At 45.0% G+C, this 16,432-nt stretch overlaps 1 protein-coding gene across 3 annotated transcripts in view; it reads right to left on the bottom strand.

The window, feature by feature from the left end:
- The window catches only part of dock1 (dedicator of cytokinesis 1), a 98,120-nt gene that overhangs the window by 7,253 nt on the left and 74,435 nt on the right, over nucleotides 1–16,432 (bottom strand). For all 3 annotated transcript variants that reach the window (XM_058060983.1, XM_058060986.1, XM_058060984.1), the window contains exons 30-45: nucleotides 15,327–15,405; nucleotides 14,401–14,501; nucleotides 13,849–13,907; nucleotides 13,456–13,604; nucleotides 10,333–10,418; nucleotides 10,107–10,263; nucleotides 8,502–8,542; nucleotides 8,260–8,350; nucleotides 7,681–7,800; nucleotides 7,039–7,128; nucleotides 6,838–6,942; nucleotides 3,571–3,712; nucleotides 3,127–3,208; nucleotides 1,889–1,973; nucleotides 1,589–1,675; nucleotides 206–382 (exon numbers count right to left, since the gene is read on the bottom strand). In XM_058060983.1, the coding sequence (XP_057916966.1) occupies nucleotides 206–382; nucleotides 1,589–1,675; nucleotides 1,889–1,973; nucleotides 3,127–3,208; nucleotides 3,571–3,712; nucleotides 6,838–6,942; nucleotides 7,039–7,128; nucleotides 7,681–7,800; nucleotides 8,260–8,350; nucleotides 8,502–8,542; nucleotides 10,107–10,263; nucleotides 10,333–10,418; nucleotides 13,456–13,604; nucleotides 13,849–13,907; nucleotides 14,401–14,501; nucleotides 15,327–15,405 (1,651 nt within the window). The remainder of the gene's footprint in view (nucleotides 1–205; nucleotides 383–1,588; nucleotides 1,676–1,888; nucleotides 1,974–3,126; nucleotides 3,209–3,570; nucleotides 3,713–6,837; nucleotides 6,943–7,038; nucleotides 7,129–7,680; nucleotides 7,801–8,259; nucleotides 8,351–8,501; nucleotides 8,543–10,106; nucleotides 10,264–10,332; nucleotides 10,419–13,455; nucleotides 13,605–13,848; nucleotides 13,908–14,400; nucleotides 14,502–15,326; nucleotides 15,406–16,432) is intronic.

Below are 16,432 nucleotides of genomic sequence, written 5' to 3'. Positions count from 1 at the left end.
AAACATGTTTTTAAAGCGTTTCATAGTAAAAAGAAGTTAAAACAATTAGAAGAAATTTTATCCTGAAATTGTGGTCCACCACAGGAGAATTTGACTTTAGTAATAATATATAATAATAATAATATTTTGTTGAAATTAGAAATGAAATAATGTGAGGACTTCAGCGTTGATGGAGAAGCCGTAGATCTTTAGATCTTTGCGTTACCTTCTCATAGTTGGTAAAACCTCCCATGACGGCAGGGTCCACAATGCCGTTGAGCAGCATGGAGAGGGGGTTGATGGGAAGGTTGGGGTCACTGATATGCCTCTGCACCATGCTGCTGATCTTCTCATTGGCCAGCTGCATGGTCTCCATGGCGTTCTCCAGGGGGCTGATCTCATCCTGTGGGGCACAGTGGGAACAGGCTTGTTTTTAGAGGGGGGGCTCTGCACCGTAGACCCTTAAAAGATGATAAATAATATAGACCAGGGATTCCCAAAGTGTGGGCCGTGGTGGTACTGCAGGTGGGCCATGAGAGGTCATTAAAAATATGATTCATTTTTGCAAATATTATTTATAAACACATGGAGTAAAATGTCAGGAAAACAGAAGCAAGCAACGTCAGGAGGAGGAAGGCAAGTCCGTCTTGATAAAAGCCTTCGTGTCACATGGAGGATTTAGCTAGCTGCATCTCCGCTCGCTCATTAGGCCTTAAATAGAGTCTCCAACCTGCGGGACATGGCCTCTCATGGCTCATCTGGAAGGCTAGCTGCTCCTGACAGTTTGTTCCAGACACGCCCGGAGCGGTGAGCCTCTGCTCGGAATTAGACAGGCGGCGGCGGGGGGGGGGGGTGCTCCACAACACGGACTCGGGAGTGTGGAAGGGGACGGCTGAAGTCTCGGTGGTGTAATTGTTGGTGATGTAGCGAGCAGACGGAGCATTCGGGGAAAGCCAAGTGCCAAGCTGGCCGTGGGCTTCATTTGGGAGTCCACGGAGGGAAAGACAAAAAACCAGGAAAACAGAATCCCACCACCTGGTTGAATTAGCACAATTCCTAACGGAATGGCCTGGGGGTGTTGGTTTTTACTCAACTGCAGAGGGAATGTGGCGTTTATATATTTTTATAACAACATGATTTATGAAACAAGTTGTCATCCGTTGAGGCAACCTTAACTGTTTTGTGTAAAAAGAAGAGAACCACTGTAAAACGTAAAACAAGAACCACCTTAAAAATACGCTGAACGACCCACTAGTGGGTGGCTAGTGGGTGGCTAGCGGGCGGCTAGTAGGTGGCTAGCGGGTGGCTAATGGGCGGCTAGCAGGCGGTATTGGACTCCAGTCTTTTCCATCTGACCTGAAGAGAAAGGAGCCATGTCTTCTTTGTGTTTGGATGCATTCCTACGCTCGCCGCTCACAAAGCGTTAAAAAGCAGCGTCGGCTGAATCAATGGCGGACGGTGAGGAGAACGTGTCCAGTGGCCAAGTTGGAGGAGCGCCTCTCAAGGCTATCAATACTGGCCGTCTACACGGCTTAAGCGGACTGATGGCATCAATGGCCCCGCTGAAGATGTTCATGTGATGAGGGGGCCCGCCGCCCTCGCTAGTTACCGTGCAGACGGACTTGACTTCAAACCAGCGCAGGATGCCGGGCAGCTTGTAGGCCGTGGTGTACGTTGTCCTCTCGATCCACATGTTCTGCACAAAAAGGGACCAGGGTTGATTCCAGAGCCATGTCAACAATGGAGTGTTGACCGGAGCCTCGTGGTCGTTTGGATTTACGAATAAGGCTTAAAGTACGTGCAGTACATGCAATACATACAGTACATACAGTACTTACAGTACATACAGTACATACAGTACTTACAGTACATGCAGCCAAGGCAGTAAAATATATAACGCCACACTTACCGCAAACTCGTTGTCCGGGTCCTTCTCGCCTTTCCTCACCGGCCTGGAATACTGGAATTTATGGACTTCATTTACTGTGTAGAAGCTGGGGGGGGGGTAAATTAAAGTGTTATGGCCAGCATGCGTCGTGATTCCTAAAAGGTTGAGTGCCTTGCTCCCGCCCTGCCCCGCCCCGCCCCCCACTAACAACTCCAGGTTCTTCTGGGGTCTTATAGTGACGTCTTAGTGACGTCATGGATGCGGAGAAGGAAGCCTAGACTTTTGGAAGATGGACTAAAGCTTTGGAATAAATTGAATGTGAGAATCTCTACTGGGGGCTGCACGTGGTTAGCGAACCCGAGTTCGATTCCACCCTCGGCCATCTCTGTGTGGAGTTTGCATGTTCTCCCCGTGCATGCGTGGCTTTTCTCCGGGTACTCCGGTTTCCTCCCACATTCCAAAAACATGCTAGGTTAATTAGCCACTCCAAATTGTCCATAGGTATGAATGTGAGTGTGAATGGTTGTTTGTCTATATGTGCCCTGGGATTGGCTGGCCACCAGTCCATTTTTCCCATTTTTGCCTTCCTTTGCTGGCTCACAAAAGGGGCGGTGCTGCATTTTAATGAAGCCAACAAGGCCCCCCCCCAAACGAAGCGAGAAAGGGAGGGGTGAACTCCCTATCTGATCAGCAGATTAACGAAGCAGCTTGAACGCTGCCGCCCAATTAAGCCGTTTGATGAGCCCACTTGCAGGCCAGCTGCTTCTACACTCGGACAATAAAGCAAGGTCAGAAGTTGATGGCAGCGCGACCCCCCCCGCCCACCGCCCACCGCCTGCTAGCTAAATCTCTACGCTCCACTCCTGTTTGGCCAAACAACGCGTGCTGCTAAACGCCGCTGTTAACATTTTCCACATTCTCGTCACACACGGTGAGCAAATAAGGGGTCAGCGCCACGGACGCTGCGGTCCTGTGATAAAAAGCTGCACCAGGTGTATTTGCATAAAGGGGTCCAAGGGTAAACACCCCCCACCCCCCTTTTTAATTATGGACGCTGATGTGTTCAGGCGCGGGCCCATCCCAGGGAATTTGGACGGCATGCGGATCGGGCAAACACGCACAAGGTATTAAAACGCGTTTGACTTGGCGTTGCCAACACGAACGGGCAATCGGCGTGAGCCAATCACCTTTCAGAAGGTCGACTGCAACGTTCCACGAACGTTCACGGCTTTAAAGCGTGGAGCGTGATGGCAACTTACCTGAGTATTTGTTCAGACACCGGCTTGTTCTGGAACTTGGCAGGCAAATCCAGGATTGGTTTCACCGTGAAACACTGGATGTCTTTGGCCCACAAGTCAAGGCTGGCAAGGCTGGCAAGGCTGGCAAGGGTGGCGCCAGTCTATAATATGCATAATGTGTAAATATCCTCCATATGCATTTGGATTTGCATGTGTGACCCCGTGTCCTTCAGATTTAGGAGCCATGTGTGCAGAGGCTGACATCCCATTAGAAACGTTAGCCAGGCTACATCCATTTCTCAAATACTGGCCAAAATTACCCATTGATCAATTGCATCAATGAGTATTTAATTAACTTTTTAATTGTATTCACTAACCTCTATAACGAGACTAGCCTGCTAACTAACTAACACAAATACCAGTGCTGTACTGGTGGAACAGGAAATAGGTAAGGTAAAAGGATACGTTGTCCAGGTGAACACTTTGTGTCCTCGCTCGGCGACGTGGTGGTCTTCATCTTCTCAGCGTTGGGAAACTGCGTGAGGAGGCGAGCTTCAAAGTCCTCCCAGCGCTCGTATTCCTTCCCGCGGTAGATGAACATTTTGTTCTGGAAGGACAGGAACACGTGGATGAGTGGTTAGCATGTTGGCCACACAGTCAGGAGACCTGGGTTCGAATCTGTGTGTGTGGGGGGGTTCTCCAGGTGCTCCGGGTGTCATTAACGATGACTGTTTAAATTCTAAGGACTCTCAAAGTGTATTTTTCCAGAAAGATGCGGTCCAATTCTTTTTGCGTAGACTGTTTGGCGCCCCCGTGTGGCCAAAAAGCTGCATTGTAGCCACATGAGAATATGTAAATCATGCAGAATGAAGGGCATTAGCTTTCAGTGAGCATAGGACGATAAAAGAGGAAGATTTGTTTCCCGCTGCATGATAGCAAGCACACATTCTTTGCTAACGCTCACGAAGAGCACATGCCTCAATTCCCCAATTAATTAAACGGAACCACGTCTTCGAAAGACGCTTCGGGGCCGGCTTTTCCAAATTTGCTTTGACCGATAAGTTGACAAAAGCACAACGTTTGGTCGCCGCCTGCCCACCTGAGGTGTGCTGAGGTATTTGTCAGCCCAGCGTGTTGCGGCTGCAGGCTGATACAGGATGCGATGCTGAGCATTCTGGTCATGCAGCCGCTGTCATCTCAATGTCACTAAGCTCATTTTCACGACAATCACAGGCGCTACATGCTGCAGCAGCATCAACGACATCATTATTCTTTTTTTTTTTTTTTCAGCTGCTGGGTGGGAAAAAGGCAATTTCACGCGGTCATGAAACAAAGTAATACTAAGAAATGAAACACAAGTCGGATTCATGCCAACGAAGGCCAAAAGCGAGAGGCTTGAGTCGGTGCAATAATGCAAAGCTCTTAATGAAGACAAGTGAGAGTTTGTGTGGCCGTGTTGCATCTCTGATGTACGGCGTTTCACAATTAGCAAGGTCCCTCGTGTTCTGCCACATTAGCCGCTAATAAATCACAACTGAATTACGTGGCCGTGCGTAAAATCAATTATTAAAGGTGCAGAAACATAAGGCCTTCATCAGTGTATTGATTTTCTTACATAATTGACTCTACCCGTTGGAGCGCGTGATGCCGCCCTGTGGTGTGAAGCTCAAACCCCCCCCCCCCTGATTCCTTGTATCCATCTTGATTAGGAAGCCAAACACTAAAAAAATTCCCTCTGCGGCACGTTGATGACCTCTTACATCGAGAGCGTATTGAAGAGACAACCTAAAAGGAGGCATGATGCAACAGGGACCACAAAAACCTCCTAGACCGCTCTTAGACACCATTAGACTGCACTCATCCTGAAAACCTGCACTTCACCGGTAGGCCTCGTTCTTGCTGTCAAAACAATCCCAATTAACGTTTACCAGACCGCATCTTGGTTCTGTTGTTTGATAATATTTTAACCAGAACTGGTAGGGGTCATGCAAAACCTACATAGTCTACATGGGACCTCTTGTTAAAAACACCTTGCTTAAAAACTACATTGGCATATAAAAAAAGTCATATTAAAATGGTGAAAAAGGGTGAAAAGTTATTGTATTGGAAGGAAAAATGCCAGAATATATATTATCTGACTGGAATAAAGTTGCATTATTATTAAAAAAAAATACATAATTTACAAGAAAAAAAAATACAATAATAATTGTTACATTTATTCATTTAGCACTTTTTAAGACACCCAAAGAGCTGTACAATGGGATTAAAGTTGAGAATAACGTTGTAATATTAGTTAAAAAATATATGTATATATAACAAGAAAAAAGGGTAATTTTGCAACAATAAAGTATTGAGGATATTGGATAAAAATACATTAAAAAATGTTTTGTTTTTTTAAGTTGTGCGATTATTTGGCAAAAATGCATATTGGAAAAAAGTGGTGCTACTAGAAAAATATACATACTGCAAGTAAAAGTACATTTTTTCAAAATTAAAGTTGTAATGAGTCCCAATGAGAACCTCAGCATCCTCATCTCTGCTACGTCTGTATATATAATATATGACAATATATGACATATATGTATAATACATGACATTACAAGAAAAACAAGTCCATTTCCAAGAATAAATGTAAAAAATAGTTTCATTAATTTTGGTGTAATTTGCATTTCTACAAGAATCGTGTCTGAGAATTATACAGGAAAAAAAGAGATAATATTACAGGAATAAAATCATTCTTTTCCACACAATTAGCAAGTTTACACGAATCCAAACGTAACATTTCAAGCAATTCCTACTGTGTTTGCAACGGACGATGGAAAACGATGAGTTCCTGCTGCTCATGATCCAACATTCCTCATCAGGACCGCCATTTAAGGCGGCCATTAGTCTTCATGGAAGCAAGCAGCGACATTTTAATGCCACATATATCCAACCATAAAGGGATATATAAAGAAAAGTGATAAAACTAAAGCACAGAGTGTATTTTCAAGTCGGAGGTCAACTTTGTGGTTCGTCTGGGAGGACGAAGCACAAACACTTCCCATCCCAAACATCTCAGCAGCCACCAAGGACGAACTCGGCTCCGGCCCGGCTGAGCTTAAACAAGTCGCAAAGACAACCTGTCGGGTGGCGCCCCCGCTTACCTCCGCCAAGGTCAAACACGGTGGAGGGAGGAAGGCATGAAAGGGGAACAGCCAGACAAAAAGCAGTCTGGAAGCCGTGGGCTTAAATAGAGCAGCAGATTAGAGCAGCGTAATTTGCAGCCTCTCTAATGGACCTTCTACCGTGGGATGAAAGCGGCCGGCAGAGTGGCATCAAACTGCTACTCATGACGCCTTGAACACCATACGATAGCGTGAAGGACTCGCCATGTTGGACAAAGAAAGGACATCCTTCACATGGGAAACGATGCTGAGCTCAATCTCCCACAATTCTTTGCTTCACGTTTGGGTGAAGAGACGCTCGTTTTCCATCTAATCTTAAACTAAAGCTGCACCACCTGTCCATCAGTCAGTTAGAGCTATGGCTAACGGCTAACCTGGCAATGTTGCAGCTAAAATGTTTCACGTTAGCTTTGGCTCACGTAGCTATGCTAGTGTCGCTAATAGCCGCTTTAAAGCTGGAATAAATCCCAGACTACAAATGGAAGATGTTAATAATCCATGTTGACAGGCTGAGCCGGTGGCCGGTGTTGACCTTTGAACCCCAAACCCACGACCCGCCACTCACCCTAAGAAAGGAAGGGAAGCCCACGCCGTAGTAGCCCACGGCGAAGTAGTCGGGTTTGGGTCGGATCACCTTCACGATGTTCTCGTAGAACTGGGCCTGCTTCCGCTACACGGGGACGATAACCGTGTTCAGCCTCAAGAAGCCAACTTATATTTCATCTATTGATGGAAATCATTTTTAAAAGATTACAGACGGACATACCAAGGACGCACTGAGCTGCTCAAAGTCAAACATCTCGTTCTCGTACTGCTCTGCCAGTTCCTTCCCCAGGATGATGGCTTCCTCCCACATCTGGAGAGGGAATAATCACACTCATTAGTCAAATTAAGACATACTAAATAAAAATCCTAATGGACTGGTCACCAACCAAGTAGAGGGAATAATCACACTCATTAGAATAAAATAAAATTAATAAATAATAACTAAAAATCCAAACAAACTGGTCGCCAGCCAGCTAAAACTCATTTCAGCCGCTGGTACCCACAATCTCGTCCTTTTGGTCACCACCAAAATTATGATTTAGGAAGTATGGGGCGTGTCTCATCCACCCCTGGGGGCCCTGCCACTGAGGAGCTCAGCCACCTCAGCCCCAGAGATAGGAGCGCCCACCCTGGAGACCCCGATTGGACTCTTCTTCACTTTGATGGCATCCCTCACCGTCTATATGTGACCTGTGATTGGCTGGCGACCAGTACACGTGTACCCCGCCTCTTGCCCGAAGGCAGCTGGGATAGGCTCCAGCATCCTCATGAGGATAAGCGTCATAGAAAATGGATGGATTTTATTTCTAGATGTCTTCCAAGGTTACTGTCCAAATGTTCCAAAAGTGTACGTTTGCGTTACCTTGCCCTTGTCAAAGTAGCTGATTATCTGCTGGTAGAGCTGGTCCTTCAGTTGGCACTGGGTGGAGGCCTGGTAGCCGTCTCGCTGGGTCAGGTGGGCCGCGCATGCCTCGTCAGACCACTGCAGAGATAAGGACTGGTGACCCGGACTCCAAATAATAATAATAACAATAATAATAATAATGCATTTTGTTGACACCACAATGGCTGAAAAAGGTGGTTTTAACCAACATGGCCGCTCATCTGGCGGGCATCTGGCACCGACATGCTAAAAGGATTTCTTGTGATTGGCGGGGCTGACCTCTGACCCCGCCATCACAACTGTAGCTGTTATTATGAGGCTGCAGGTCGTCCATCAGGGGAGCTCATCATTACCACGTGAGTGCTAGTTTGACTTATTAATACACACACACACACGCACACACACACACACACACGCACACACACACACACATGCACACACACACACACTGAACAGGCCCATTTATTTGCAGCAGTTGCCAGGGAAACCAAATCAACACAATGTGATGACAGGAAGCAACGTGCACGACCAGGAACATATGGAGGAACATTCCCGTACCTTGAGCAGCTTGGCGTGGAGAAGCAGCGTGTAAGCCGCCTCCGTGTAGTTATCGCACTCTTTGTGGAGATCGCACAGCTTGTACAGGTACCTGAAAGGGGGGGGGGGGGACCCCCACGTGGCAAGAATCAACTCTCTACTTACCATAATTACATGGGTATACAAGTATAGTATATAGGCGTGTGTAGTACCCAGTATATATACATACACATATACATACACGTATGAGAGGAAGCGCTTACCTGATGTACATCTCCTCTCTGTCGATCTCCTTGTAGAAGTTCTGTGAGGAAAAGGAGACATGGAGACATGTTGTACTTTTTATGAAGCTTAAAAGTGTAACTTTTATATGTACAGTATCTCACTAAAGTATGTAAAATTGGGAGTACTGTAGATACTATGTACTATGTGCTCTCCCCAGATAATGAGTCAGCATACAGTCGTTATGACGTTACACGAGTGCCAACACAAATGAATACAAAGATCATTGTGTCTTGAGGCATGGTGGTAGTGTCGCGGTCTGGAGCTGCATGAGTGCTTATTGGCAGGAAAGATGGACTGTGACATTATGAAGGTCCACTCCCTTGGTGCTGGTAGTGTCATGGTCAGAGGCTACACGAGTGCTGCCGACAAAGGGGAGACACGGTTCATTGAGAGGAAAAATGAAATCTAATATATACTATGACATTGTGAAAATCCACTCCTTCTGTGGTGGTAGTGTCATGCATGGTCAGAGGCTACACGAGTGCTGCCAACAAAGGGGAGCTGCGGTTCATTGAGAGGAAAAATGAAATCTAATATATATACTATGACATTGTGAAAATCCACTCCTTCTGTGGTGGTGGTAGTGTCATGCATGGTCAGAGGCTACACGAGTGCTGCCGACAAAGGGGAGACACGGTTCATTGAGAGGAAAAATGAAATCTAATATATACTATGACATTGTGAAAATCCACTCCTTCTGTGGTGGTAGTGTCATGCATGGTCAGAGGCTACACGAGTGCTGCCAACAAAGGGGAGCTGCGGTTCATTGAGAGGAAAAATGAAATCTAATATATACTATGACATTGTGAAAATCCACCCCTTCTGTGGTGGTAGTGTCATGCATGGTCAGAGGCTACACGAGTGCTGCCGACAAAGGGGAGACACGGTTCATTGAGAGGAAAAATGAAATCTAATATATACTATGACATTGTGAAAATCCACTCCTTCTGTGGTGGTAGTGTCATGCATGGTCAGAGGCTACACGAGTGCTGCCAAAAAAGGAGAGACGCGGTTCATTGAGAGGAAAAATGAAATCTAATATATACTATGACATTGTGAAAATACACCCCTTCTGTGGTGGTAGTGTCATGCATGGTCAGAGGCTACACGAGTGCTACCGACAAAGGGGAGACACGGTTCATTGAGAGGAAAAATGAAATCTAATATATACTATGACATTGTGAAAATCCACTCCTTCTGTGGTGGTAGCGTCATGCATGGTCAGAAGCTACACGAGTGCTGCTGACAAAGGGGAGCTGCGGTTCATTGAGAGGAAAAATGAATTTTTATATATAGTATTATGACATTGTGGAAATGTGCTGCCTTGGTGCTGGCAGTGTCACGGTCTTGGGCTGCATGACAGCTGCCGCCACTGGGGAGCTGTGGTTCATTCAGAGGGAAGATGAATTGAATTCCAACATATACTGTGACATTGTGAAAATCCGCTCCCTTTGCGGTGGTAGTGTGCTAGTCTGAGCCTGCACGAGTGCCGCATGGCACAGGAGCTGCGGTTCATTATTGGGGAATGTGAATTCCAATGACTGAATTCCAAAAATAGTTTTTTTTGTGTGTTTTGGACTCACGAGCACGTTGACAGTGCAGCTCATGCGGTTCTCCTTGTTCTCGTCATGCATGATGGTGCGGTAGTCCAGCAGCCTCTCCAGAAGCCGAACCACCAGCGTGACAAAGTTCTCGCCACTTTTGGCCAGGTACTTGTGCTTCCTGCAGTGCTCCAGCAAACTGATGAGAGATGATTATTAGTCATTTTAATTAGGGGTGGAGGGTGGGGGGTTATCACCATCTACTTACATCTTCTGGAAGAGAACTTTGTACTGCTCGTCGCCGCGGCCCCCCTCCACCTCGTGATCCAACTTGGTGATGATCTCGTTCTCAAACTGCAATCACAGAATGTCGTAAATAATCCGCCGTCCTTCCCGTTCATTAAAGCCATCTCACCACCCTCTTTGACCCCCCCCCCACTATATTGCTCCTGCACCTTCTGGACAGTGATGCATGGAGCTCATATGTCTGACGTACGCTGGATGCATTCTACAGAAGACCCCAAGACATTTTCATTCAATTCCTGAAGCCACAAACAGAAGTGGAGCAAAGGGAGAACGCTGGGTGGAATGTTGCGTCGCTTTGCAATGTTTAAACATTAGTTGATGCATGCTAACAACAACGCAAATAAGCACGCATGCTAACAACAACGCAAATAAGCACGCATGCTAACAACGCAAATAAGCACGCATGCTAACAACAACACAAATAAGCACGCATGCTAACAACAACGCAAATAAGCACGCATGCTAACAACAACGCAAATAAGCACGCATGCTAACAACAACGCAAATAAGCACGCATGCTAACAACAACGCAAATAAGCACGCATGCTAACAACAACGCAAATAAGCACGCATGCTAACAACGCAAATAAGCACGCATGCTAACAACAACACAAATAAGCACGCATGCTAACAACAACGCAAATAAGCACGCATGCTAACAACAACGCAAATAAGCACGCATGCTAACAACAACGCAAATAAGCACGCATGCTAACAACAACGCAAATAAGCACGCATGCTAACAACAACGCAAATAAGCACGCATGCTAACAACAACGCAAATAAGCACGCATGCTGACAACAACGCAAATAAGCACGCATGCTAACAACAACGCAAATAAGCACGCATGCTGACAACAACGCAAATAAGCACGCATGCTAACAACAACGCAAATAAGCACGCATGCTAACAACAACGCAAATAAGCACGCATGCTAACAACGCAAATAAGCGCGCATGCTAACAACAACCCAAATAAGCGCGCATGCTAACAACAACCCAAATAAGCGCGCATGCTAACAACAACGCAAATAAGCACGCATGCTAACAACAACGCAAATAAGCACGCATGCTAACAACAACGCAAATAAGCACGCATGCTAACAACAACGCAAATAAGCACGCATGCTAACAACAGCGCAAATAAGCACGCATGCTAACAACAACGCAAATAAGCACGCATGCTAACAACAACGCAAATAAGCACGCATGCTAACAACAACGCAAATAAGCACGCATGCTAACAACAACGCAAATAAGCACGCATGCTAACAACAACGCAAATAAGCACGCATGCTAACAACAACACAAATAAGCACGCATGCTAACAACACAAATAAGCACGTATGCTAACAACACAAATAAGCACGCATGCTAACAACAACGCAAATAAGCACGCATGCTAACAACAACACAAATAAGCACGCATGCTAACAACAACGCAAATAAGCACGCATGCTAACAACAACGCAAATAAGCACGCATGCTAACAACAACACAAATAAGCACGCATGCTAACAACAACGCAAATAAGCACGCATGCTAACAACAACACAAATAAGCACGCATGCTAACAACAACGCAAATAAGCACGCATGCTAACAACAACGCAAATAAGCACGCATGCTAACAACAACACAAATAAGCACGCATGCTAACAACAACGCAAATAAGCACGCATGCTAACAACAACGCAAATAAGCACGCATGCTAACAACACAAATAAGCACGCATGCTAACAACACAAATAAGCACGCATGCTAACAACAACGCAAATAAGCACGCATGCTAACAACAACACAAATAAGCACGCATGCTAACAACAACGCAAATAAGCACGCATGCTAACAACAACGCAAATAAGCACGCATGCTAACAACAACGCAAATAAGCACGCATGCTAACAACAACACAAATAAGCACGCATGCTAACAACAACGCAAATAAGCACGCATGCTAACAACACAAATAAGCACGCATGCTAACAACACAAATAAGCACGCATGCTAACAACAACGCAAATAAGCACGCATGTTAACAACAACACAAATAAGCACGCATGCTAACAACAACGCAAATAAGCACGCATGCTAACAACTGCTGCAGTGTTGTTAGCCGTAGTCTCCACTTAGCTGCAGCACTCTTTCTTTCCGCCTTCAGACTTCTGACATGAGGCATAAAACAACCCTGAAGGCTGCCTCGTGGAGGTACAGTAACAATCATGGTGTACTCTGAACATGCTCCGCATTCTCTACTTTTCTCCGTCTCGAAAATTAGCTGAGATTAAAGCCTAAAAACAAGCCTAAATGCTGTCTTGGGGGAGATATCAAACAGATATCTGAGATTAACACCTACAATCAAGCCTTGGTGGAGGTAACCAGCATGGTGTCATTGAAGGGAGCCCATATGTACACGGCTGCATGTGCTCCATAGTCTCCACTTTGCTGCAGTCTCCTCCCGGATCAAATGTGCCATAAAAAAAACACTAAAATTGTTGGCGGTAACTACATAAAAATAGATCTTGCAGCCCTCAGTCTCCTGATGGATAAAACAGTCTCAGACAAAAGCAAAAAAACTGTGGTATGATTTAGACCAGCCCACACTCACAACATATTCCACCGTGTCCACTGATTTCTTTCTGCCCACAATCTCCTCTATGATAACTTTATGTGAGATAAAAGTGCAAAAAGAAGCCTAAACGCTGCCTTGGTGGAGGTAAGAAGCACGGTGCCCACGCAAAGAGCACGTGCAGCCCAAGAGGATTCTCCCTGGTTTTCTCCCTTAACGAGGCGTAGCATTAAGTTCCTCTCTGCGCCACCGTGGCTAATCGCGGCACAACAAAATACTAAACGAGATTTGCTGAATTACAAGCAGGCTTGCGGCGACGGAGCCTTCATTTTATTTGTGTGTGCGTCCCTGAGCAACGTTTATTACTCCCCACATTCCTGCAGCAATGCCCACGGTTTGCCATTAAGTCTGCATGTTAGCTCTCATCCAATATATGCATTTGCCCCCCCCGCCCCCCCGTCTCCATGCTAGTTTTGGGCGGGTGTAATAAGAATATAAGAATAAGAGGTGAGCGCACCCGCTGGAAACTGCACGTGAAGTGGAACTCGCACTGCATCATGTCAAAGAAGATGGGAATGGTGGCTTTGCGGAGCTCGATCTCCGGGACCAGCGTCATCTCCAGGATGGGGCCCACCATCTCGGGGATGAATTTGATCTTGTGGGGTCCTGAAGTGGGAGAGGAACAAGTGCACACATGAGTTAAGGATGGGCTAAGATTTAGAATGCACTCTAAGTTCACATTATAAATCAACCTGGACCCGGGAAAGGGAGGCCCAGGTACGAAATCCAACGCACCACCATCGTATTTGACTAAATTAAGAGTACATTTTCTCCATTGAATATCCATGACTTGCTTGGCTCTCACATACTCATCCTTGCTAGAATCCGGTCAACAAAGCGAAGACATTACCTAGATTGTACCACATGTCCCTGATCTCAAAGCCGATTTGCCGCCTCATGTCCTGGTACCTGAACGCAGCAAACAGGAACAAAAAGAAGCACAAGCATGACAATACATTCTTAAACTTCAAACTACTTTCATGAATATATTCCCTTGGTGTTGTAGGAACCCCAATTTGTTGGGGTACGGTATTTAAGAATAAACAGGAGATAATGGGATCCAATTGTTCCCGAGGGTAAGGAGTGCAGGAATATTGCAGATCAGCTATTCTATACTCCTCGCATTAAAGGGAATTATGGAATATTTACAATAAAAACTATAATTTAAGGCATTTAAGTTCTAAATTGTACCCAACTGAATTGTAGCACCTGGTGGAGACATGACATATTGGCCCTCGGGGATATGGGCATGCCCTACTTCTCCCCTTTATCCATGGCTCATTAGACCAGGGGAACAATACACATTAAAGACCAGAAACTCCACGAGGACATTCCTGATTTTTTCCGTGGAATGTGGGCTTTGATGCCTGAGAACATCCGGTGCTTTGGAGGAGTTACTCACTTGTGGCAGATTTTAGCGCGTTTGTCGCTGGAGAAGTTCTCCAGCTGCAGCGACTCCTGGGTGAGGAAGGCCACCGCCAGGTGGAAGTAGTTGTTCCACAGCTGATGCAAGACAAGGTCAACAAGGTCACATTAGGTCCAAAAATAGCTTTACAGATGTCATCAAAATCTTTTTAACGTGTTGTTTTTGTTGTTTCATAGGAGTCAACAACTATTCAGATGTTTGACGTGTCACTAAAACAAAATATGGACGTCAGTCACCTTTCTGCTTGGATTTGCTTCTCTGCAGAAAAAGCTAATTTAACAATTCATTCTAGTAACCATTTTATTTGAACAAAATATCAATTTAATTAGAGTTTTTAAAAACATTTTTGTTTGCTTAACATTCTTTTCTATCCCCTCCTGCTCTGGTCCAGCTGCTCCAAATATGCATAACAAAGGGGCATTTAGATCAATAATACTATCTGCCCCAATGGCTGGACAGGACAAAAAAAACCCTACAAAAACAATTTAAAACATGTTAAAATATTATTGCAATTTTAGTCATAAAATACTTTGAGAAGAGCCCTGATGTTTTTAATATGAGGTCAAATCCAATGAGAATAAAAATCATTTATTTTATAATCCCACATATTTTTCCTCATAATAACATAACTTAAATATAGTTACTGTAAAACAATTTTAGCCATTTAATACTCCAATATTGCACGTGTACATTTTTTAAATGTAAAGCTCTTGTATGTGGATTGAGCAGGTGTACCTAATGTTCTGTCCTGCAAGTGTACGCTCGAAGCCTTCACTGACCTTTTGCTTCGCGTACTAACTAGAGCATATAATTCTGTCCCCTGAAAGTGAAACCTTTGTGGTGGACCACCGGACTAGAGGGGGGGGGGGGGGAATAAAAAGGTTTACAAGGTAATCTTTTACCTGCAGCTCAAAGTTGGTCTGATCCAGAAACTTCTTGTTGAGCACGGCTGCATACTGATTAATGGCCCGCAGGAAGACCCTGCACAGATAAGAGGAAGCACGGCTGATAAGTTTGTGTACCTGAAAAGATAAAAAGGTAACCTATTGCATTTCCATTGCCTTTTTTGTGGCATTAAATGTCACTTTTAGACGCGTGGTGTCCTCCAGACATCCATAGGCACACACCCTGAAATGCCAATGTGGTGGGAAGCTAATGATGTAGGCCCATGGGGCAAATACTTGGAGTTACTATCGTTGGAATAGCTCAGTGGGCAATTAACTACACATGCAAATGTTATGCTAAATGCTAACCGCCCTCTTATTTTGCTGTACAATAAACATGGCTCACAGGAATGGAAACAAGCCAGTCTTTTTCATCGTTTCCAAATTGGCCTCCAGCTTCCACGAGTCATAAATGAATGACGTCTTGCACGTTGTAAGGACACAAAACGTGCCCCCTGCAGCTCGCGTAGTCCAGACGGCGCAGCAGAAGGCCGGGGGCTGCAGGAAGCGTGCGAGGAGCGTCTTAATGGGAACTAAACTAATCCTCTGTGCTGCTGCACAATTAAATGTTAATAACTTAATGGCACGCCGCTCTTAGGAAGTGGCGACAGAGGCGGGCCCAGCTTTTAACCCTCAGGACATTTTGTGGCATTCAGTTTTGTTTTGTTTTTAATTTTGCAGCCATTTGGTGTCTATTCTATCTATTTATTCTCCACATTATTATTATTATTATTTATTATTACTTATCTTCTTTTGTGTCTGTTATTATATGGCAACGACATTTCGTTGGCAATTTCACTACTGTGTTTTTGTGCAATGACAATAAAGGGAGTCTATCTATCTATCTATCTATTTGGGCTGTGCTGAGTTCAGGACAGTAGGAAAATGTGGGGGAAAAAAAATATGTGTGAAGCCCATAAAAACATGCGTGACACCCAAATTGTAAATGCATGCTGGACAGTTTATGCTTCATTAGCACATATTTGTACATTATTTATAAATGAGATGGGTTATTGTGCGGAAAAGAAATTTCCGACTAATCTGTGAAGTTTTGGGGTCACTGA

Source organism: Doryrhamphus excisus, chromosome 22 (genome assembly GCF_030265055.1).
Source record: "Doryrhamphus excisus isolate RoL2022-K1 chromosome 22, RoL_Dexc_1.0, whole genome shotgun sequence".
Lineage (NCBI taxonomy): Eukaryota > Metazoa > Chordata > Actinopteri > Syngnathiformes > Syngnathidae > Doryrhamphus > Doryrhamphus excisus.
Note: the sequence above shows the minus strand (reverse complement) of the source record. Positions and strands in the feature narration are given on the sequence as shown.